Source organism: Mustela nivalis, assembly GCF_964662115.1.
Source record: "Mustela nivalis genome assembly, chromosome: 18".
NCBI lineage: Eukaryota > Metazoa > Chordata > Mammalia > Carnivora > Mustelidae > Mustela > Mustela nivalis.
Genome location: NC_139037.1, coordinates 25,965,836 through 25,988,408, shown reverse-complemented (window position 1 = coordinate 25,988,408; position 22,573 = coordinate 25,965,836). Strand labels below are relative to the sequence as shown.

The window sequence follows — 22,573 nt, the reverse complement described above, 5'->3', positions numbered from 1 at the left end:
TCTGAAGGGATGTTAGAGAACACTGTGCGCAGATACTGAATCTGGTCAATGTTGACATCCATAGTTATATGTTACGGGCTGAATGTGTCCCCTCCCAGTTCCTGTGAAGGCCCAACCCCTGCCCAGTGGGGCTGTGTTTGGAGATGAGGCCTCTGAGGACAAAATTACGGCTAAATGAGACCATACAGGAGGGGCCCTGAGCCAACAGGAATAGTGCCCTTCCAAGAAGAGACAGCAGAGAGCTCGAGCTCTCTCTCCACAAGCCCAGAAGAAAGGCCTCGCAAGGACGCAAGGACGGCGGGAAAGCAGCTATCTGCACATTAGGAAGTCAACCCAACCCTGTCATCTGGGGCTTTCCAGCCTCCAGAAGCATGCGTTTAACTCCGGAAGATAAACGCCTGTCCTCTAAGCCGCCCAGTCGGTGTTCTGTCATGGCGGCCTGAGCCCACTGAGCCAACATGGACACAGTTAGCTTCCCAGGCGTCCACTGAATTTTTTTTTATAACCGTCCTGGGGGAGACTGCTTTATTTCTCCCGGCTCAGAGATACAACTCCCAAGGCCTGGAGAATGGTAGACCAGTGCTTGGCACATTGTTAGAAATATTTAATGACTGAAAGTTACCCAGCTGAGGAGGTACCGTACGTCTGTGGCTGAGGCAGGACAGTGGTCTCTGGGCTCCTTTCTCTTGGCTGTTTCTGGCTCTAACCCCGGGAGGCTGAAGCCCTAAGGATGAATCCCTTTGCCTGTGTAGGTTTGTAGGTTTTCCTTGTCTCTAATCTGGATTTACTAACTCCCTTCCTGATCCCCTCACAGCAGCTCGGTGGACACAATAGGTTGAACGGGAAAGCTCTCTGAAAACCATAGGACACAATCCCCTGTGTTCTGAGACTTACCTGGAAACGCCAGCAGTGAGAGGCAGATGCTTCTAGAAGATCATTCAAGAGGGGGTCTGCCCCAGGGATCTTTGCTCTTGTGTCCTTGGCAAGACAGGAGGAGACGCTGGAAAGCTGCCTCGATGCCCACATGCTCCTTGTGGGGTAAACTGCCACTTCCCACTGAGTTTCCCATCCCCAGAGAAGCATTTGATCTTGGTCAAAAATGGCCTCCTCTGTCCTCCGTTCCCTCCTCTGAAGGTCTCTTCCTGATTGAATTTAGAAACCACAGGTGCTTGGACCAGATCAAAGACACGGCCAGAGTGGGGGGCCTAGATCTTGAATTTTAAACAACCAGGAAACTCCCAGAAGTACTTTCATCCGCCTCAGTGAGGCTTCCTTCACTGTGAACAACGGAAGTTAACTCGGGCCGACTTCAGGTGAATGTAATCAAAATACACGAGGTAGCCTGTGTAATAAAAAAAGAGCTGAGGAGTGGACCAGGAACGACAGGAACATGGAGAATCACAAGGACTTGAGCGACAGGAACAAACGGCGTGTGTGGCCAGGGTATTGGGGCTGTGAAGTCTCTGCTCCCACGTTCTTTCTTTCCTTCCCCATCTCATCCCCCTCCCAGCTGGGTGTTTTCAGCTGCAGGCAAGAGATCGAGGCTAAAAATGGTTTAATAATAAAGGTATATCAGGGACACCTGGGTGGCTCAGTCAGTTAAGTGTCTGCTTTCGGCTCAGGTCATGGTCTCGGGGTCCTGGGATGGATCCCTCCAGGGTCCTGGGATCAGTCCCCACCAGAGTCCTGGGATTGATCCCTGCACCTGCTCAGTAGGGAGCCTGCTTCTCCCTTTCCCTCTACTGCTCCCCTTGCTTGTGCTCTCTCCCTCTCTCTGTCAAGTAAACAAAATCTTTTTTAAAAAGAGATATGTCATTGTCTCGTGGAACAGTGTTCTGGAGATCAGCGGTTTGGGGTTGATGTCAGGCTCTGTATCGCTGATTCTTTGGCTGTTTTCTATCACAAAATGGCTGCCGCAGCTCCAGATGTCTATTCTCTCCCCAGCATTGCAAGCAGGAAGAAAAATGAGTCGCAGAAATAGGGAGGTTCCTGTTTTCTTTAAGGAGGCCTCCTATCACCCTTTACAATTCTTTGGTTGGAACTGGTCCCCTGGCCACCGCTAGTCCCAAGGAAGCCTGGGAAAGTGAGCGTTTGGCTCACTTCCTGGATCAGAAGAGCGGTGATTGGCTTACGCCAGCGGGCATCCTCTCCTGGGGCTGGGCATATTGCTGCATGAAACTAAATTAGGACTCTGTTAGTGAGGAGGAAGGGGCAGGGGCTCTCCTGATTCAGATTCCCTGGAAGGATAGCCCATGGGCGTGGCTCAGGTCACCTTGTCCGAGTCCCAGTGCATGACTGAAAGGTGCCCTGTCAAAAAGGGGCAGGATCCTGTGGCTGGAAGAAGGGAGATGAAAGCTGGGTGCCAAAAGGACACATCTCTACCTCCCTCTCCCTTTGGCCTTTCCAGGTATTGGTTGTGGGGGAAGTGGGTGGTGGAGATTTCCAGCCTAACAAGGACAGGCTCTATAATTTATGGGACCCAGTACAAATAAAAATGTGGGAATGCCTTATTCAGAAATTATTAAGAATTTCAAGATGGTGGCAGCAGAGCATGAAACAAATATGGGACTCTTCAGAACACACATGGTGAGCTCTGTTTTTGTATGTAGCTGGATGAAATACATTCATGGATGGTGGGGAAGCCTGTGACATATAGTTAAAATTCACATATGTCCAGGTGTTCATGCAAACTCTCCATTAAAGAGCAAAGAAAGGGGTGATCACACCTCTTCCATGTGTACACCCCCGGGAAGAGGCAGAATTCAGGGCAGACAGATTTCTCTGGGAGCTTCCACTGTACCCCAGCTGCAGCAGAGTAAGGGGGGATAGCAACTCAGATTTATCCCTCATGCCCATTCAGATGTGGTAAACCCCGTCTATTATTTAACCATCACTGTGGTCATGTGCAGGGGCACTGTATCATCTTCTAGATGAGGTTGTTGGGGCTCAGAGAGGTTCATGGTCATCTGGGGTCCATGGTCAAGTTAGGGTTGGAGGCTGGGCAGTCTGAACCCAGAGTCCATGTTCATCAGCACGCTTCAACATTGGACAAATCTAACAGAGCGGGGGTCGTCGAAAGCAGTCGGCGTGGTGAGACCAGTAGGGTTTGACCAGATGCAAGGAGGCTGTTTTTGAGGCTCTTCGAGTCCTAGGGCCCTTGGAGGGGTGTGCCGCAAGAATGTCCCTCCAGCAACAGGAACGCAGGATGGATGACAGCCCCCAGGATGTCACTTGCAGATAAGAGGAGCCTGAACCAGGAAACAAACTCAGTTTTCTCACCAAAGCGGCTGTCACACATGGTCAATTTCTGAAATGAATCCATAAGCCAGGAACATTTGTCTAAACACTTTAATTAAAATGCATTGTAATAGGATGAAAGCCAGCATCTAAGTGCAGTGTTCATGTTTGCTAAGAAAACAGATGAAAATATTCTAGGTAGCCAAACACATTTTGATAATGAAATTTTACACAGCTTCTGTTTTAATCTTATTTAAAATATTTATATACTTAAAAAAATAGTTTGCTATTCATTTTCTACCTCAGTACAGGAAATGTGGAGATATTTGAAATCGGTACATATTCAACACACATAAGTAAAAGATTCTGTTTCATCTGCAGAATTACAGTATTCTGAGCTGTACCAGCCATACCTTGGCGACCAACCAGTCCAATTCTATTTGGAGAATAATGTTAGCCTCAAATTCAATTTATCTACTATCCAACTTTCGTGAAAGCTTCAAGTTTAATGAAATATCACAGTGAAATTAAGACACCGCTAATCTCATTTCAAAATCAATTTTCTTTCCGGGACAATTCTTGGGAACCTCAAGAATCTCTCGCTTTATATAATAAGCAGTATACATTCAAGGGTTGATATCTAAAAGAATGAGTGTGTTCATATAAAAAAAAAGATTCCTTATAAAATAAGATCTCACAGTGAAGGTGCCTTTGAAACATTTTGCCATCTATTGGAGGGCAATACATGGACTGTATTGATACATCTGAAATACTTGGCTATAGATAGAAGCATTCTCTATGCTTGGATCTTAGAATATGCAGTGCAAATATGAGTATGATAAATGGGAATGATGAAGACAAAAATTAGCCCAAACCTTCAGACTTCCCCTATTTGGAAACAGTGCTTACTGTATGAAATTATGCATAAGACTTTTGCGTGTTGCGGCCTTATTTATTTATTTTTTTAACAGCATGAGATTGGTAACATTGCCAACGCCTGTCCTTGGGAGAGCCGTTCAACGTCACGGTCCTTGCATACAATGGACCAGATGGCAGGCATGAAAGATCAGCACGCCCTCCATGTACTAAGAAGGGAAGACCTTCCAAATAAATCCAAGGAAAAACAACAGCAGCTCTAGTATGTTACTATTTGTGTACAGGGGAAAAAAAAAAAAAGAAAAGAGAAAAAGGAAGGGTGAAAGGAACTGATGTAGTGGTTTGCTCCCAGCCTGGGCACCAGGGGTAGGAGAGATCATTTGAACCGCATAGCCTTTCGTATCCGTGAAAATATGGTATTGGCTATGAAAGCAAATTAATAAAAGCTTTTTAAATGGCTAAAATCATGCCGCCCATCATTCTATTCAATGTGATGACTCAGATCACATGGTAAGTCACCAGCTAGATGAATGTGTCACCCTGGGATCTGGAAATGCTTAGAGCAGCCTGGCAACTCCCATATTGTGTCATTTTTTCACAGGGGAGATGAATGTCCTGCGTTTAGTCTGATGGACAAACACACACATTTGCAAGCCCTCGATGGCCCCTGTTGCAGGGTGCAAGGTCCTGTGATTTTACATAAAGTGGGCAGTATCTATTGGAATTCCAGGCCTTTTGTGTTCATTGTTGCCGGTGGAATACTAGTTTTTGTTGTTAATCACCCACTCCTCTAAGAGCCATTAGGTATGCAAATAAAATCCTCCCAATATTCGGTGACTGACTGATTCCTCCCCACCCCACCCACCCCCCTTTTATCTTGAATCATTAAAACAACAGGACTTGGGAATGCCTGGCTGACTCAGTTGGTTAAGAGTCTGCCTTCGGCTCAGGTCATGATCCCAGGGTCTTGGGATCGAGTCCCTCACTGGGCTCCCTGTTCAGCGGGGAGCCTGCTTCTCCCTCTACCTGCCACTCCTCCCTGCTTGTGCTTGCTTTCTCTCTCTGATAGATAAATAAATAAACCTCTAAAATGAAACAGAACAACAGGTCTTATCTGGAGAAGGTTCAGGAATGTCAGTGATGTGAGCTGTTGATTTCTGTCTCCTAGGATTAATGGAAGTTGCTGCCACCACCGTTAGAGCAAGGGTGTCAAAAGCAAGCAAGCATGATCCCCCACAGACCAGACTCCGCGGACTGGCAGGTTCTCCGAATCGCTCCCAGCCGGTAAGCCCACTTGCATTTGATCTGTTCCGAGATACTGGCATCGGACTGGGAACTGAACACAGCCTGGGGAAGATCTGCACTAACCTCCCGAATGAGCACAAGGTCCCTAACGTGACTGCCCAGGATGGATCGTCAGGTCAGGGGAGCCAGGATTCCCATTTAGTCCAAAGAATATCATAACCGCCCTTTCTGCTGACAAGGTTTTTAAAGTTATCTCTACACCCAACGTGGGACTCGCACTCAGGACCCTGAAATCAAGACTCAGATGCCCCATGGGGCTGAGCAAGCCAGGCGCCCCATCTGCCCACGGTTTTCTATCCTTGAAATGTGGGAGATGAGATTCCAACATTCCATAATAACCCTGTAGCCGCCAACGGAGCTTCCCAGGTGCTGAAGCCCCCTTCTCTGCTCTATCAACTTCTAAAATAGGAAAAGAATTTTGTTCTTAAAAACCATAGTCGGGAGAGGCAAGGTTCTCAGGTGAGGGAACTTAGGGACACGAACACTACATTTGTTGACTTCAAGACGAGCCGTGGCAGAAGCCGAGGCCGGGGCAGGTACGACAGCCTCTACTGTGCCCGGGGAAGCTGGGCCTGCGCGAGCCGGGCGCGGGGGCTGGGGACCCGCCTGGGGCGCGGGGAGGGCGCGCCTGCACCTGCCGGGCCGGGAGCGGCGCGCTGGGGGCCGCCTCACTCGCCCTCCTTCTTCTCCTCCGGGATCTCCACCGACAGGGTCTCCTCATCGGGATCCGGGCCCGGGCTCACGCGGATCCGCACGGAGGGCTCTGAGGGCGCGGCCTCCGACTCCCCGCCTTCCTCGGGCCTCCCAGGGGAGGCGGGGGGCGGAGAGCGCGGGGCTGGGGGCTCTGGTTGCTCCGGGGCCTCCGGCTGCGGCGGTGCTGGCTGCTCCGGGGCGGCCGGGCCCACCTCTCCCGCAGCGTCTTGCGAGCTCTTGGCCTGAAATCCGGAAAGGGCGATTGGTGAGGAGCAGAACGGCTGAGAGTTCTTGGAAAGGTCTTGAACACCTTCCCGTTCCCCTTCTCGGAGCCCCCAGGAGGAGGATGGCGGAGCGCTCAGGGGTGCAATCTAACGGATGGGAAGTGGGAGGTCGGAGCGGCATCAGGATTATTTGGTAGAAACAGAATATATTATGGGGAGATTTAGGGATTAAAAGTCCCGGTTGGATTTAGTGGATATTTTTGGTCTCTGTTGATTGGCAGGGCTAGAAGCCAGAGTGAAGTTGCAGGTTCAAGCCCGCTCCTGAGCTATGGAGGAAAGAGAGGCTGTGACCAGGAGGGGGAGCCAGGGAGGATTTTGCAAAGCTAAGCCCAGTCCCCCTGGCTGCCCTGTCCACCCTGGTTACCAGAGCTGGATGCTCCTGGGTGAAGGAGAACATTTCTAAGCAAACAAGATAAAGGCTGAGATGACGCCCTTTCTGGAAGGTCTCAAAGGTGGAGACCCCCACCCCCACCCCCATGCTACAGGAGAATGGGCAGGCTACCACTGGCATTTGGCTGGGCTGAACCCCCATGTTTGGAGACTTGGTGGGGACTTCCAGCCTCCAGCCTTCGGGGTTCCTGGGGACACTGGCCATAGTCTGGGTATCGGTAAAAATCTAAGCCTTCGTGGATACCCATTACCTGCCCTGCCCTGTGTGACCCACCTTTACCTGGACATAAATGGAAGGGAGAGGCCCACAGAGGAGGAGACCGGAATGGTCCCCAGCTATCCAACACCTACTTGAGATAGTGGTAGTGAATTTAAAATGAGAGTAGTCAGCATGCTCCTGAAGAAGAAAACCACCTTGAGGTTTACTCAAACCACAGAGTGATGAAGGAAAGGAAGTATGGCGGGGAACCCCACTCCTAGTAGAACCCAAGGCAGCTCTGGGGACACATCTCCCTCCGCTTCCTTGTTCCTGCATGTTTGGGTGCACCTGTTCCGCCTTCTCCTGCTCACCCTAAACTCTGACAACGCCCTTCCAGGGTGGGATGGTGCCTGTTACGGGACTTCCAGAAGCTTCCTGCTATGAATGGAACCAGAAGAATCATGGGCAGGTTGTCAGGTGGTTCATCATGTTCAAAAGGCTTTTCAAAAGCTCTCCGAGCTATCCTGCTTCATTCCTGTGGCAACCATAGGTGATCTGGTCTCAGGGAGCGTGAGGAGCTTCCTCAGGGCACTGCGCTGGCGGTGACAGACTTGGGAATCAGACCCTTGTCTTTGGATTGTTATTTCAGAGCTCCTCTGCCATTCTGCCCTGATTGTTCTAAAACTGCCTTTTATTAGAATTCTCATGCAAATTTAATGCACCTCTCCAAGCCGCCTGGGTGAAAAGCTAATAAATACTCTGGAGCAACAAGCCTGGATAAAGCCTTTCACCATACTAAGAACAGTCTTGGAGTTCATGTCCACTCATTCCCACGCAGCAGTCAGCACTAAAGACCCCAGCTTGCTGTCTCGACCTTGACCCTGGCACTTGGTGAGCCAGACAATACTGTGTGCCCTCCATCAGGGGCCAACGGTGACTGCATCTTGAGAATATCTTGGAACCCTGCATAGATTTGATGTCACCTCCCAGACTCTAGATGTCAAATGATCTCCAGATGGGTCCTCTGGACTCTGAACGGAGCCTCAGTTGAAACTGAGTCCCCTGGGCTCCTTTGAATTCTGTCGTGTAGACTGCCGCACCCTCCCTGCCACTGAGCTCCTGCCTACCCACCGCCCCCCTTCCCAACAGCCTCCCTAAAGGACAGTCGTGAATAGTCATAATTAGTGCAATCATTCTAATTGGCATTTTTGGCATTAGTCACAGAAAAGAGTCCCAGAACTAATTTTAAAATTCCCTTCAGATTTCCGAGGGCGGGGACAAGTCGGCATTGTGCCTGTCGGCAGGGTTTTTTCTCTTCAAACCTCTTAAATTGTCACCGACACAAATATTAAATATGAGAACATCACTGCCATCTGGGGAGAGACCTTCCCTGCCCACACCCACTGCTCCCACCTCTGCAACAGCACCAGGACTCCCCTTGGGGGCATGGCCCCCCTCAACCCGGGGTGGGCACAGGAGCCTGGACTCCCCTAGGGCACCACGCGAGTGGCTCAGGAATTGACACGTGACCCGATTCCATCCAATGACAGTGAACCCTGGGACTTTCGCTGGAATCACGGGGCGAGAGGGGCTTTCGGTGGGAGCTGCTAAACCAGGACACCAACCATCGTAGTGCTCTTGCGATCTGAAGCTTCGAGGGAAGCAGCAATGACGGAAAGGCAAAGCGAGTCCCACTGGCAATGTCAGAGATTTGGGGATCCAGCCTTGCCTGAGTTTTTCCGCTCCTTGACCCAATCATTTCCCTGTTCCCTTAAGCTAATGTGAGCTGGCACAGTGACCTGCATTTCTGTCACTTGCCTCCTAAGGCATCTCTACAGATAGGAAGCCAGTGGGGGCGGGGCGAGGGGGCGGGAGGGACGGACATTCCCCACAATGAAAGGTATGGTCCATGCTCTGGCACCAAGTTGAGATGCTGGCTGCTTCCCCACCACGTTACCTGTTCCAGCAGCTGTTGCTGCCTCGCCGCGGCCTCCAACGCAGCCAGCTCTTTGAGCCGGGCCCTCAGGTGGGCAAGCTTGCCGCCTTTGGCCCCCTTGCCCATCTTTCCTGCTGCGGCGAGGGCGGCGTTGAAGAGCTTGGGGGTGCCTGCCCGGGGTGGCAGGATGAGCACGCTCTTGGGCTCCTTGGGCTTGTTGTTGTTTCTCAGCATGCGCCTGAAAGAGAGCAGTGTTAGCCCGGTCACAAGCTTGCCCCCGGAGAGGAGAAAGGTATGTCTGTGGAGGGCCGTCTGGTGTAGCTCTGGGGGGCAGGGGAGGGGTGGGTTGTCCTCGCTGAGTCTGTGAGCAAGCCCAGTGCTAAGGGCTTGATGCACGTATCAGTGAATGATTGGAACGACCGGAATGACATGGGTCTTACGGTCTGGACGTTATAGAGGAGGTATCGGAGGCTCAGAGGGGTTGAGTCACTTTTGTGAGGTCACACAGGAAATACTGAATGATGTTCTAACAGATGAACTCAGAAACAGGGTACCCAGATGAAAAAAGACCAAAGCTTTTCTTCTCTTCCTTTGGCTTTTTTGTCATGTCACCATCTTCGTTGTCACCTCTGTCAACACTTAATGAGTGTCAGGCCCTGGGCTTGGTCCTTTACAGGTGTTCTGGTGGCCCCCGGGGGTGCCCCATCCTGCTGTCTATGTCTCTGTGTGATGCCCTCCCATCGAGGACGAGGGGAATGGGTGATTTGCTTTTGACCAGTAGAATACAGCAAAGGTGATGAGACATCCCCTTTGTGAACATGTCACAGAGGAAGGTGATCACTGTCTTGCAAGGACACTCTCCCTTCCCGACTTTGCTGCAGCCAGGGGTCATGTCTGAGGCCCTCGTGGCAAGAACCAAGGACAGCCACCAGCCAACAATTAGCTGGGAACAGAGGCCTCCAGTCCTACAACCACAGGGAACAGAATTCAGGTGACCTTGGAAGCAGGTCCTTTCCCCAGGGAGACTTGAGATGAGACTCAGCTCTGGCCAGCACCTTGATGATGGCCTTGGAACAGACCCACCAAAGCCGTCCCAGACTTGTGACTCACAGAAGCTCTGCAGTAATACGTATATATATGATTTTAAGCTACTAAACGTGTGATACAGATAATCAATACATACTTAGTCATTTAAATCCCACAAAATCCTCTTAGGAAGGATTTTTCTCCCTCATTTCAAATAGATATGGAAGACCAGAAGGGGTAAGTTAATTTTCCCAAGGTTACACAGCTAGGAAGTGGCAGGGGCAGAATTAAAACTCAGATCTAGGGTGGCTCAGTGGGTTAAGCCTCTGCCTTCGGCTCAGGTCATGATCTCGGGGGTCTTGGGATCGAGCCCCGCATGAGGCTCTCTGCTCAGCAGGGAGCCTGCTTTTCCCCCTCTCTCTGCCTGCCTCTCTGCCTACTCATGATCTCTCCCTCTGTCACATAAATGAATGAAATCTTACAAAAACAAAAAACAACCTCAGATCTAAAGGCAGTATGCCACCCTGCTCTGTAAACAAGGATAGACTCTTCCATGGAACAGAGAGCCCCAGCCTTTGATAGGGAATTGTTCACGTTACATGATGCACGATTTGGCTCAAGAACAAATGGATTTCGTCTGCAATCTAGCAGGCCTAGACTCCTAATTGGCAAATTCATTCATCAGGGCTCCAGCAAACTTGTTTGTTTAAAAATGAGGCCGTTGCTGGCTGCTTATCTAATCAGAGGCAATGGATTTAAATTGTGCATATTGATATTAATTGGCCAAGACTGGCGTTTTCTGGCTGGGGCTCCCCCAGGAGAACACAAACACGAGAATTCAGAGAATTCATCCGAGGCCTCTTCATGCCTGGCACCGTCACCTGTGTTATTCAGTCCATAATTCACAGCACGACCGTCTGTGGGAAGGCTCAGCGTGGTTCAGAGATGACACAAAAGAACTCTCTGTGGGACCTTTGCTGAGGGCTAATGGCCGTCTCTCTTTTGAAACATTGCTCTGGCTTCTGGGACATTTCCAGAGTCAGGAAAATTTCTCCTCACTTTTAGATGACGTGTTTTCCTATAAGCAGGATCGCACATTCACCCCTGGAGAAAGTGGCATGCATGGAAAGCTTTTTGCCCCATCTCTTGGAGCAGCCAAGCCAGAGAGCTGAACCCTCCCCTCCTCTAGAGCCCCAGGTCCCCCTCTATAGAGTAGGGAGCTGAGACAGAATCCCACACATGGCTCTCACCAGCTCAGACATCCCAGGCCCTGGGGTTCTCAGACCGCGTCTTCTTTTTTTGATGGGCAGAGCTTTCTCACCACCCCTTGCCTCTGTCCTGAAGCCTGCCTATCCAGGGAGCCCGGCTCTCTGATGAATCAGGCCACAGAGCTGGTCCCAGGGCCTCTGTGCGGCAGGACCGGATGGCTCCTCCTCTCTCTGCACCTTCTCCAGCACAGGGCAGGGCGGCAGCAGGCTCTCCCCACACGGGTCAGCAGCCCCTGCGGGGTCCTAGCTGACTGGCCGAGCCCTCACCTACCCTAGCCAAAGAAGTGGGCGGCAGCTGCAAACCTGGCTTTCACGGTCTTGCTCCTCTTGCAGCGGGAGGAAGGGCAGGCGGGGGCCGCGGGGACAGTGCACACTCTCAGACAGAAACGGTAGAATTCTCAGTATTTGAGGTCGTTTGGTGGAGTCCCTACAAATGCTGCATTACTGGGCACCTGGGTGGCTCAGTGGGTTAAGCCGCTGCCTTCGGCTCAGGTCATGATCTCAGGGTCCTGGGATCGAGTCCCGCATCGGGCTCTCTGCTCAGCAGGGGCCTGCTTACTTCCTTTCCCCTCTCTCTGCCTGCCTCTCTGCCTGCTGTGATCTCTCTCTGTCAAATAAATAAATAAAATCTTAAAAAAAAAAAAACAAAAAAAACAAATGCTGCATTACTGAACACCGAAACCATCGCTTCCAATGGAAATACAACGTTGGGTTTCTGGTGAGCCTCTCACGACAACACTTCGGCAACTGATCAATACTTGTTTGTGTTCCTGTTTAATGACATCTGATTGAACCTGCAGTTTCGTTAACATCGAACTCATGCCCCACAGCTCTGTGAGCCATGCCTGAGCGAAGCTTATCTAACCCGCGTGCCTTCTCCATCCGGGACATCCCAGCCTCCCTGCCATAAGGAACACACCTCAGCACCACACTTCAGGGCCACATCGCCAATGACAGTCACAGAACTATGGACACTGCGGTGCTGAACGGCCCATGGAAAGACTTGTTGACCAGTGTTCAGACGCTTCTGGGTTGAAACAATAAAGCAGAGCGTCCCCTTGGTCAGCTTCTGCTGGAAACGTGCACTTAGGACAACTCTAATCTCTCACTGGTCTCTCTACACACATCCGCGAATGACTGGGGCTGCCCATGAGCGCTGATTTGGGGGTTCCGAACACATTTCAGTGAGTAGGTGAATTGCAGATACAGAATCGTAAATACGTTGAGTAATGAGGGTTGACTGTGCTTCCCTGCTCCTCGGGGAGAGTCAGGGGAAGTGGGCAGATTTGGTGGGAGAAGGTCGGACAGACCAGCCTTTGGAAGGGCCCCATAGCTTCCTTAAGAGCAAACTGGTAAGTTGAGTTATGGGGCAGCTTCCTTCCTCAGGGGACCCCCCCCCCCAGCATCCTGTGTATATTATGCTCTAACCTCGACATGGCATCCTCTTACCTTGCCAAAGGGGTCCTGTGAAAACCTAAGTCACATCAAGCCACCAGGCTGTGTAAAACCCTACAAGGCTGCCATCTCCCTCAGACCAAGACCCAAAGCCATTGCAGGGCTTCACCTCCAAGACCTACCCACTCTCATCCCCTTGACTGCTCCCAGCCCGCACCAAGCTATGCTTATTTTCTGGCTGGTCTGCCCACACACACCGCGGCTGCTCCTCTGCAGGGCCTTTCCAGCGGCTGTTCCCTCTGGCTGGAATGCTCTTCCCTGCAAGCAGTCCCGCTCACTCTTCCATTCTGTGCTGGTCTCCACTGAGATTCCACTTCCTCAGAATGGCTTTTCCTGAGCAACCTATCTCAAGGAAATCCCTTCCTCACCACTGTCTCCTTGGTGTGGCTTTCTGTTTCCTCATAGCTGACACATCACAGAATCATTCATTTCGCTATGGTCGGCCTCCCCTACTAGAAAGGCAACTTTATTTGGTCCCTGCTGTGTCCCCAGGGCCCAGAACTATGTGCTCAGTAAATGATTATGAGCTATGAGTGGATGTTGGTAAGGTTGTGCCCTTTATCATGACCTCCCTCTGTGTAGTTTATTTTTTGTGTCATTTCATAGCATGAGATAGAAAATAGGAATATGGGGTAAAAGGCAATGGAGGAAAAACGAGATATGTAAATTTAAAAGGCTTCATCCAGGGGTGCCTGGGTGGCTCAGTGGGTTAAAGCCTCTGCCTTCGGCTCGGGTCATGATCCCAAGGTCCTGGGATCTGGCCCCGCATTGGGCTCTCTGCTCAGCGGGGAGCCTGCTTCTTCCGTTCTCTCTCTCTCTCTCTACCTAATTGAGATTGCTGTCTATCAAATAAATAAATAAATAATCTTTAAAAAATAAATAAAAGGCTTCATCCAATGGGAAAATTACGGAGAGAATTTAATGGATAAAGAGGAACAATTATTATTATGAACGTTCACTGAGCTCTCCCACATGTCAGGTACCCTGGTGGAGACATTTGCACACACCCTATTTTATTTAATTTTCCCAAAAACAAAGTAAGAGAATTACAGAATTGCAGAAAACTGAGACCAGAGAGGTTAAGCAACTTTTCCAAGGCCACATGGCCAGTACCTCACATGGATAGGACATGAGCCCCATCACCTTCCCAAGCCTGTTGTAGATTTTTCTAGCACACCCATGTTACCTCTGTCACTCAGCTTAAAGCCTGATCTTAAGGATCTGAAAGCAAAAAACCACTTCCCTAAAATGTTACCCACTCTAGGGGCACCTTGGTGGCTCAGTGGGCTAAACCTCTGCCTTTGGCTCAGGTTATGATCTCAGGGTCCTGAGATCAAGCCCTGTATCGGACTCTCTGTTCCATGGGGAGCCTGCTTCCTCCTCTCTCTCTCTCTGCTTGCCTCTATGCCTACTTGTGATCTCTGTCTGTCAAATAAATAAATAAAATATTTTTTAAAAAATAAATAAATAATAAAAAGTTACCCAGTCTTCAATAGTACAAAATACAGAGGCACAAGGTTATTCACTGTGATGCTGTTTATAATTGCAAAATATTGGAACTCTAACTTTCCATTCATAGGAATGCTCTGCAACTGTCAGAGGAATGAGGAAACTGATGGGTCTATGGACTGAGAGAGAATGTTTTCCAGGATCGGTTGTCATGTGAAAAAAAGCAAAGTTTAAAAGAAAATCTATAGTATGCTACATTTTGTGTAAGAAGGGGAAAATTAAATATTCTCCCATCTGCCTATTTTTGCAAAAGGAAGCACACTAAGGAAGCAGCAGAAACTAATGAGATTGGGCTCCTCCAGGGCTGGGCACAACAAGTCGGGGGGAGCTGGGACTTCTCCAGGCACACCATTTTGTTGCACTGTGACTTGTGGTACCCTGCTAATGCTTGACATATTCAAAACAAAAATAAATCAACAAGGATCGGGGCAGGAGGAATCCTAAAAGAAGAGAGTGCAAACCGAAACACACGAGCCTGGGTAATTTCAAATGAACAACCGTCCTTAAGGGAGGCAAAAGAAAACGAATCCAAGTAACTCTGAACATAACACTTAACTCATAGGTACTTAGGCTAACGACAAGAAGAACAGCCCCCAATATTAAATTCTGCTGGGAAGGCTTCCCCATCTCCCCAGGGCTCTGGGATAGCAATTCTGAAATTTCTTTGTCTGTATTATAGGACTGAATAAATGAGTGAACGTGTTAAGGGTAAAGAGAGTCAAATTTCTCAGTGATGGGGAAGGAATTTGCAAAATAGGGAAAAGGAGAAGATTAGAAAGACTCTGTGGTGTTGGACCAAAATTGTTAGATGGATACAGAGAGAGATACAGACGGACAAATGCATGTTGATATATACACAAACTTAGATACATGTGTATATGTAGATTTGCAATTGTAGATATACCGGTGGGCATGTGGGCGTGTTTCCCAGCTCTGTCCACTTGGGAGCCTAGAAGCCGTGAGCACATGTAGCACACAGATGGTGGTTTCTAAAAACCATTCCCATGTGCAAGGAATCGAGGCTCCTTGGAGAAATGGCCATTTCCAGGGATGTGGCAGAGAAAGTCAAAAGATGAGCCTGGAGCATCTCACTGTGCTTGTAAGCAAGGAAGAGCTGAAATATTTTGGAGACATAACAAGGAGTCACAAGGGCCAGGCTGAAGAGGGACCTCCTGGCCAAATCTGGAACAATCTGAGCACCAAAACAGTGATTGTTACAGGATATTTACAGAACAAAACAAATCTACATTGATATAGATAAATGAATAAGTGAAGAAATGGGAAAGAAGAGGAAGCTCTTCCTCACAGTAGAAGGCTCCTAATAAACGTGGAAGGCATGACGGAATCAAAAATATCACCATTCTGCAACCATGATAGCAATCGCTGATTTAGCAAGGAGCTCTCAGTGGATGCTGAATATAGCGAATGAAGGCTTACTTGATGGGAAACAGGAGGTCTAGATAGCTTCAGACTGACTCCCCACTAAATACTTATTAATTACAAAGAGAAAAACGTTAACTCTAGAGTGCAGAAACCTTACCAAGTGATCAAAGGGAAAATCATCAATACTGGGAGAAACCAGCAGCTGGTGCCTCTCGATACGCCGCACTAAGAGGAATGCAACATCACTTTTTTTTTTTTTTTTTTTTTTTTTTAAGTAGGCTCCATGCCCAACGTGGGGCTTGAACTCACAACCTTGAGATCAAGAGTTGCATGCCCTACCAAGGGAACCAGCCAGGTGCCCCACCACATCACTTCTCAGACATTCCTTCCCCCATGCAAAACCTGAAGATAATCATGAGAAAATATCAGAACATCAGCTAACCCTAAATGAAGGGACATCCCGCAAAATAATGGGCCTGTCCTCTTCAAAGAAGTCCAAGTCACCAAAGATGGAAAAAGGCTGAGGGGCCATCTCAGATCCAAGGAGACTGAAGATATGAGGCTATGTGATGAAACTGGGGAAACCCACACTGGATCCAGGAACAGAAAAGAAGACAGAAAAGGCCATAAAAGGCATGATTGGGACAATTGGCCAAATCTGAAGATGGATTGGGGATGGAGTAGTAGCATCATTTCAATTCTGAATTTCCTAATTGGGATAAGGTACTATGGTAGGTAAGATAAAGGTTTAGTCCTCAAGAAATGTGCACTGACATATATGTGGATTTTTTTTTTAAATAAAAAAATGTACCTGGCTTTCTTCCGGAGTAACTTCTGAGACTCAGGGTAATGCACCAAAATTTCATTCAGGTCCTTCTTGTCCAGAATGAAGAGGTTGGTAAACCCGTGGGCGACCACATTGGCCGTGCGCCGATTCCCGCCCCCAACAGCCAGCAAGCTGGGGTAGAGAAGGGAGGAGGTGAGACCTGGCAGGCTGGGGTTGAGATCCTGCTAAAATGTCCCTTTCCTCCCATTGCCCAGAGCACAGGGTGGCCCCACACACCCAAGAGCTGGGGCCCACCCCAATATGTCAGCATCCACGCACGGCTTCCTCAGACCCGCCAAAGGGTCCCTGAGGAAGAGGTTCCCCCCTTGGCTACCACCACCACAGCTTGCCCAGGGTTGCCCATCTTACCCCAGCTTCCCCCCTGACCTTATTTCTCCAAACACGGATCCAGCCTTCAGTGTCACCAGCACGGCCTTCCCATCAGGGCCACCCAGGACCTGCACCTGTCCCGCCTGGATGATGTACATCTCTCGACCAATCTCCCCCTGAAACAGAGAAGTGCTGAACCCCTCTGCCATCATCAGAAGTGACCAGAAGACTGGCAGGGCTGGGCCCGGAGGCCGCTGGCACAGAGCAGAGGAACCTGGGGTGGCGTCCAGCTCACCACTGACATGGTGTGTGAAGCAAGGCCACTCACTTCCTCTCTGGGGCCTCAGTCTCCCCATCTGTGGATTGGGAAGAGTGGCCACCCCTGGCCTGCCTGATGAGATTCTGTGGGGGAGTTAGTGGTGTGATGGAGAGGAAAGTGCTAGGTTAGCGAGAAGGTGCGAGTGTAATGGTATTCTACAAATTCCCAATTATACACGCCAATGGAGGGCCGGAGACATGGAAAAAATTAGCCGTGGTTCATACAATACGTTGATACCCGTGCCTAGGACGTGTCACCTTAGGAGCTCGGTAAGCATTTGCTAGGTGAAACAGCAGTGATAACGATATCAGTCACGAAGTCCAGCTCTCGTGCAACATTTTTCTGAGTGAGGCATTGCTCTAAGTGCTGGGCCTGCTTAGTCCTCCACAGCTCTGGGGTAGGACCCCTTTGCCTGAGGTTGCAAAGCTAGGGCCTGGGAAAGTGGGGATTGGGGCCCAGTCTGCTTTCAGACCTCATGGGTGCTGTGGGTTGAATGGTGTCCCTCCCAAATCCGTATGTTGAAGTCCTCACCCCCAGATGCTCAGAATGCGACCTTCTTTGGAGATAGGGTCATTGAAGATTTCATTCGTTAAGTTGAGATGAGGTCATACTGGAGGTGAGTGGGCCCCTAATCCAATGTGACTGGTGTCCCTCTTAAGGGGATATTTGGACACAAAGACAGGCATACCGAGATGATGATGTAAAGTTACACAGGGAGAGGACAGACATCTATATGCCAAGGAGAGAGGAACAGATCCCTCCCTCACAGCCCCAAGAAGGAGCCAATCCCACTGACACCTTGGTATTGGACTTCCAGCCTCCAAACGCAGAAACAACGTGTTTCTGTTGCTTAAGCTGCCCAGTCTCTGGTCCTTCGTCAGAACAGCTGCAGCAGACTAAGGCAATGGTCTTAATCCCAAGTTAGAGCAAATGAATGGAATCATGCCTGCTTGAATGGCTTGCTTTGGACTGCAATCAGAAATATATAGGCTGGGCGCCTGGGTGGCTCAGTCGGTTAAGCGTCTGCCTTCAGCTCAGGTCTCAATCCCAGGGTCCTGGGATGGGGCTACACATCGCACTCCCTGCTCAGCAAGGAGTATGCTTCTCCCTTTCCCTCTGCCCCCTGCTCATGCTCTCTCGCTCTTTCTATCTCAAATAAATAAAATCTCTTAAAATTAAAAAAAAAAAAAAAAAAGGAAAGAAAAAAAATACCCAGTCTGCCATGCACCTTCTAATCCTTATGCCCTCACAACGCCCCTCTCCCTGTCCATCGCACCTGACATGTTTAAGAGGAGAGACAGCAGGGATAGGTCAATTGAGGACACTTTGGATTCATTGAACAATGTGTGTGAACAGGCATGGGAGCCTTAACAAACAGGAAGAAAGCTTCATGTCCCTGTTTCTGTGTCCAATTTGACACGGGGCTGAAGGGTCTACAGAGCTCCCCCTCAGCCCTGGGGTGGGCGGCGGGGGTGGGGTGGGGGTGCATGGTGTCCCAGGGGTGACTCAGCGAGATCATCACATAGCAAAACTGGACAGCAGGGGGCACCATTCACACTTGCTTATCAAGTGTTCACTTCAAGGTCCCTCTGCCAACCCCCTCCACCTCGTTCAGCCTTCCTCATTTGCCAGCAAGTTCTACATTACCCCCAAAGACAGCTACAGCAGCAATGGCACCTAGCTCTGTAGGTACAGCTGATTCAACCATTACAACCCCCACCCCCACCCCGGGAGGGAACACCAGCAACATACCTCCTTCACCCATAAGAAGAGACTCAGAGAGGGTAAGCCACTTGCCCCAAGGAGGCACAGCTAGGAAGGAGCCTGTGTCAGACAAATCGCTCTATTGTTCTCAATCCCATCTTGGCCTCTAGGGCTGCAGCTTTAAGTTTTCAACCATCTGTAGCACTATTTCCCCATTTCTCCAGGCTCTCTGCTTCCAGAAACTTCACTGCTATACAGCATACAACTTGGAGATGGGGGCCTTCTTGGGCTGAAGTTTTCTGAGTCGCACAGGGGTTGCGTGGGCATTATTTTCACCTCTGTACACACACCCAGCCTTTACAGGCCTCTAACAAGGGGACTGAATTCCAAGTTCGTGCCCTTTCGTCCTAACCACTCACTGCCCAGAGGGCACTGGTCTCACCTTGAGTGGGGAATGGGAGCAGAAAGGGCCTTGACGCTGGGTATCCCTAGGTTCAAGTGCAAATATTTTCCAGGATCAGATGGGCGGATGAAGGAGTGAAGAGAGCCTGGTATGGGGTAGCGGGGAAAGGTGGGGCCTGTGGCATCGGGAGGGAGGGTGCCATCCTCATTGGGGGCAACCCCTTCTCCACCCAGGTGACTCTTGCTATTTGGGAAAATGGGGCTCTGTTTTTAGCTAGACATCTGGATTTTTATGTGAAACCTTCAAATTTGTAAAGGTTGGGGACAAAGTCAACATTGGGTTTTGTTTTTAAGATTAGGAAAAAAAGAACACCTAAAAAACCACAAAACACTGTATGGGCTGCCCCTATGAGAAGGCCCTCGGTTTGCAGCCTGTGACCTAACCCAGGCCCTCCTCCACTCCGTTTTCCTGATAGGAAGACCAAGACCCTGGAAGCTGTTCCGTCGGCACAGTCAGGGCCCTACCTCTCGTGAGGCTCCTCACTTTCCTTTTCTGGAAAGTGGGGTTCCTCGTCCTGGCTCCCCTGGTCCTGTGCCAAGAGAACAAGGTCTGAGGCACACTGGAGCTCAGTGCCCGCCTGGGGCCAGACAAAGGCTCCTCGGGGCCGAATAAGCCGGGAGGCCTGGGCGCAGCTCTCCCTGGGCTTGCCGACCCTCCTGGCCTCCAGAGGCACCCCCTTCAGCCCAGCTCAGGGCTGGCGGGTGCGCTGGGAGCCTCAGCTGGCCTTGCAGCCGTCTGGGGCCACCCACCTTCTTGCACACGTAGTCGTTGGGCAGGTAGACGACAGAACGGAGCCTCTTCAGCATGTCAAAGATCAGCTGCCGGTCACAGCCCTGTCCCCAAGAGGAGGGGGAAAGAATGCCTGTTTAGAGGAGGGTAGGGTCTTAGGGCTCCCCAGAACCCCGGGGACAGGGGTGCTGGGTGGGCACTACCTGGAAGAGAGCCACTTTGCTGACGATGTTATAGTTCACGTCAATGGCAAGGTCCAAACGCATCTTGTCTGGAAGCTGCACCATCAGTTCTGACTCGTCTGCAAAGAAGATGCTGGCAACAATCAGAGGCACATCCCGCTCTCCCCCCCGCCCCCACACATGCACACACGGGGCCACACCATTCCTCTGCCACCCAGAGCCACACTGTATTGGAAGAGTCCCTCTCTGGGCTTTTTTCCCTCTTCGGGGAACACCACCATGTACTTCCTTAGTTAACTTCTACTGCTTCTTTAGAACCCCTTACTAAATATCACCTCCTCCAGGAAGCCTTCCCTCAAGATCCTCACACCAGCTATTAGGTTCAGCAGTCTCTGTATGGACGTGCTGACCACACCCCTATTGCAACGGTTTACTCCTGCTAGTCTGCGCTTCTCATGCTCTGAGGACGTTAGCAAGAGCTAGAGTAAATTGAACACAGTTTTTACAAAGTGCTTTACAAAGATGGTTGTATTAAATCCTCCCAACAACCCAACAGGTGCCCGCTACCACCGTGCCCAGTTTACAGAAACTGTAACAGAAACCTCCAGGAAGGGGCTGGGGGGGGGGGGAGAATGGAGTCCGTATCACACCTGGGGCCATGGGGCTCCAGGGCCTGTCCCAGTCTGCTTTGCCCATGATGAGGGCTGAGTGCCCAGCAGAGAGCCTGGCACACTGGAATGAATGCCTGTACTAGGGACCGGAAATGAACTAACTTGACCTAATCCTGATGCCCCACTGCACCACAATCATTCATGGGTTCAAGTGTGGATCTGCATGACCTGGGCAGCTGGAAACCCGCTCTGGTCCTTCATATGTGCCCCTGGAGAAGGGGGCAATGATTTAGATGTCACAGGGCTGTCCCTGGAATGGAATGACGCGATGGAGGGAACCATGCCTTGTACAGAGTGAGCACACCAGCCAGGGACACTAACACTGCCTCGACCGCTCGCTGTCCACCCTCGGCTCAGGAGACCTTGGAGCTCAAGTGTGGCTTCTTCGAGGCCAGAGGAAAGCCCATGGAAGCAGGGGGCCCTTGAATAAGCTGAGTGTGTTGAGGGACCCTAAGACACAGTGCCAGTGGCCCACCAGCTCATCAGTAGCTTCCAGAATGATGTCTAAGCTCTGAAAACAAAATTACTAGTTCCCAAAGATAAAAAGAGAGAGAGAGAGAGACTGGGGGAAAAATTGTGACTTAATTAACACAGAAGTAGCATATTCACATTTCATTAAGCGTTCCATTTCCAACTCAGGAAAACGGTACTACACCTGAAAACAGTGCACAGGTCAGATTCCCCCACTTCCCAGGAATTACTGAGTACACCCCATCATTGCCAAAAAAGGAGAAACAGTGGGGAGTTATATGCATTGCTGCAGCTGAAGAATTTCAGAAGCAAAGCATAACATCAAGCTTACAAAAAGTGTATGTGTAGGGGTACATGGGTGGCTCAGTCGGTTAAGTGTCTGTCTTCAGCTCAGGTCATGATCCCAGGGTCCTGAGATTGAGTCCCACATTGGGCTCCCTGCTCAGTGGGGTGTCTGCTTCTCCTCTACCCTTCCTCCCTGCTCATGATCGATCTCTCTCTCACTCTCAAATAAGTAAATAAGGGATGCCTGGGTGGCTTAGTTGGTTAAGCAACTGCCTTCGGCTCAGGTCATGATCCCGGTGTCCTGGGATCGAGTCCCGCATCGGGCTCCTTGCTCGGCGGGAAGCCTGCTTCTCCCTCTGCCTCTGCCTCTGCCTGCCATTCTGTCTGCCTGTGCTCGCTCTCTCTCCCTCTCTCTCTGACAAATAAATAAATAAAATCTTTAAAAAAATAAGTAAATGAAATCTTTAAATATATATGTGTGTGTGTGTGTCTATGGAAAGAGAAGAGAGGGGATCTTCCTTCTGTCCTGATTTCAGCTGTACTTCCATCTCTGAGAGGGATGCATTTCAAGGCAGGGGAAGAGAAGGGAGGGCAAGCAGGACACCCAGAAGACAAGGCCCTCAAGTCTTCAGGGGTCTCCTGATGGCCCAGCTTGGGGCATCTCATGGGCTTCCCTGGGTCCCCCTTCACTTGAATATGTTGGGGCCACAGCCAAGAGGCACCAGTGCTCAGGACCTCAGGGACACGGGTTAGAGGCAGGACCAGAGGATAGCTGGTAGGAGCAGGGAGGGGGGTCAGGGAGGAGGGGACAGGGGATAGCTGGTGGTAGCTGGGGCACCTGTCTTACCCAGCATGCCTTGGGACTGCCAGGTGTACTCGTACCAGGTCTTGACCCTGTTCTGCACGGACCTGGGGATCTTGTAGAAGTTCATGTACTTCACAGTGCTGTCCATGCAGCTGCGGTAGTAGGTCTGCCCGGCGGTGGCGGCCCCCACCACGTCTCTCATCTAGGCGCAAGGAGGAAGCGTCAAG

The 22,573-nt window shown here is 50.3% G+C and overlaps 1 protein-coding gene across 1 annotated transcript in view; it reads right to left on the bottom strand.

Annotated features, from left to right (window-relative positions):
* Positions 1–3,334: 3,334 nt before the first annotated feature.
* CNGB1 (cyclic nucleotide gated channel subunit beta 1) overlaps positions 3,335–22,573 on the bottom strand; it is a gene marked incomplete at its 5' end in the record, with an annotated part of 64,397 nt that continues 45,158 nt past the window's right edge. Inside the window, 7 exons of the mRNA XM_082712547.1 lie at positions 3,335–6,353; positions 8,942–9,158; positions 16,373–16,519; positions 16,775–16,893; positions 19,953–20,036; positions 20,136–20,233; positions 22,389–22,548. Coding sequence (XP_082568673.1) covers positions 6,087–6,353; positions 8,942–9,158; positions 16,373–16,519; positions 16,775–16,893; positions 19,953–20,036; positions 20,136–20,233; positions 22,389–22,548 — 1,092 coding nt within the window. The 3' untranslated portion in view covers positions 3,335–6,086. The remainder of the gene's footprint in view (positions 6,354–8,941; positions 9,159–16,372; positions 16,520–16,774; positions 16,894–19,952; positions 20,037–20,135; positions 20,234–22,388; positions 22,549–22,573) is intronic.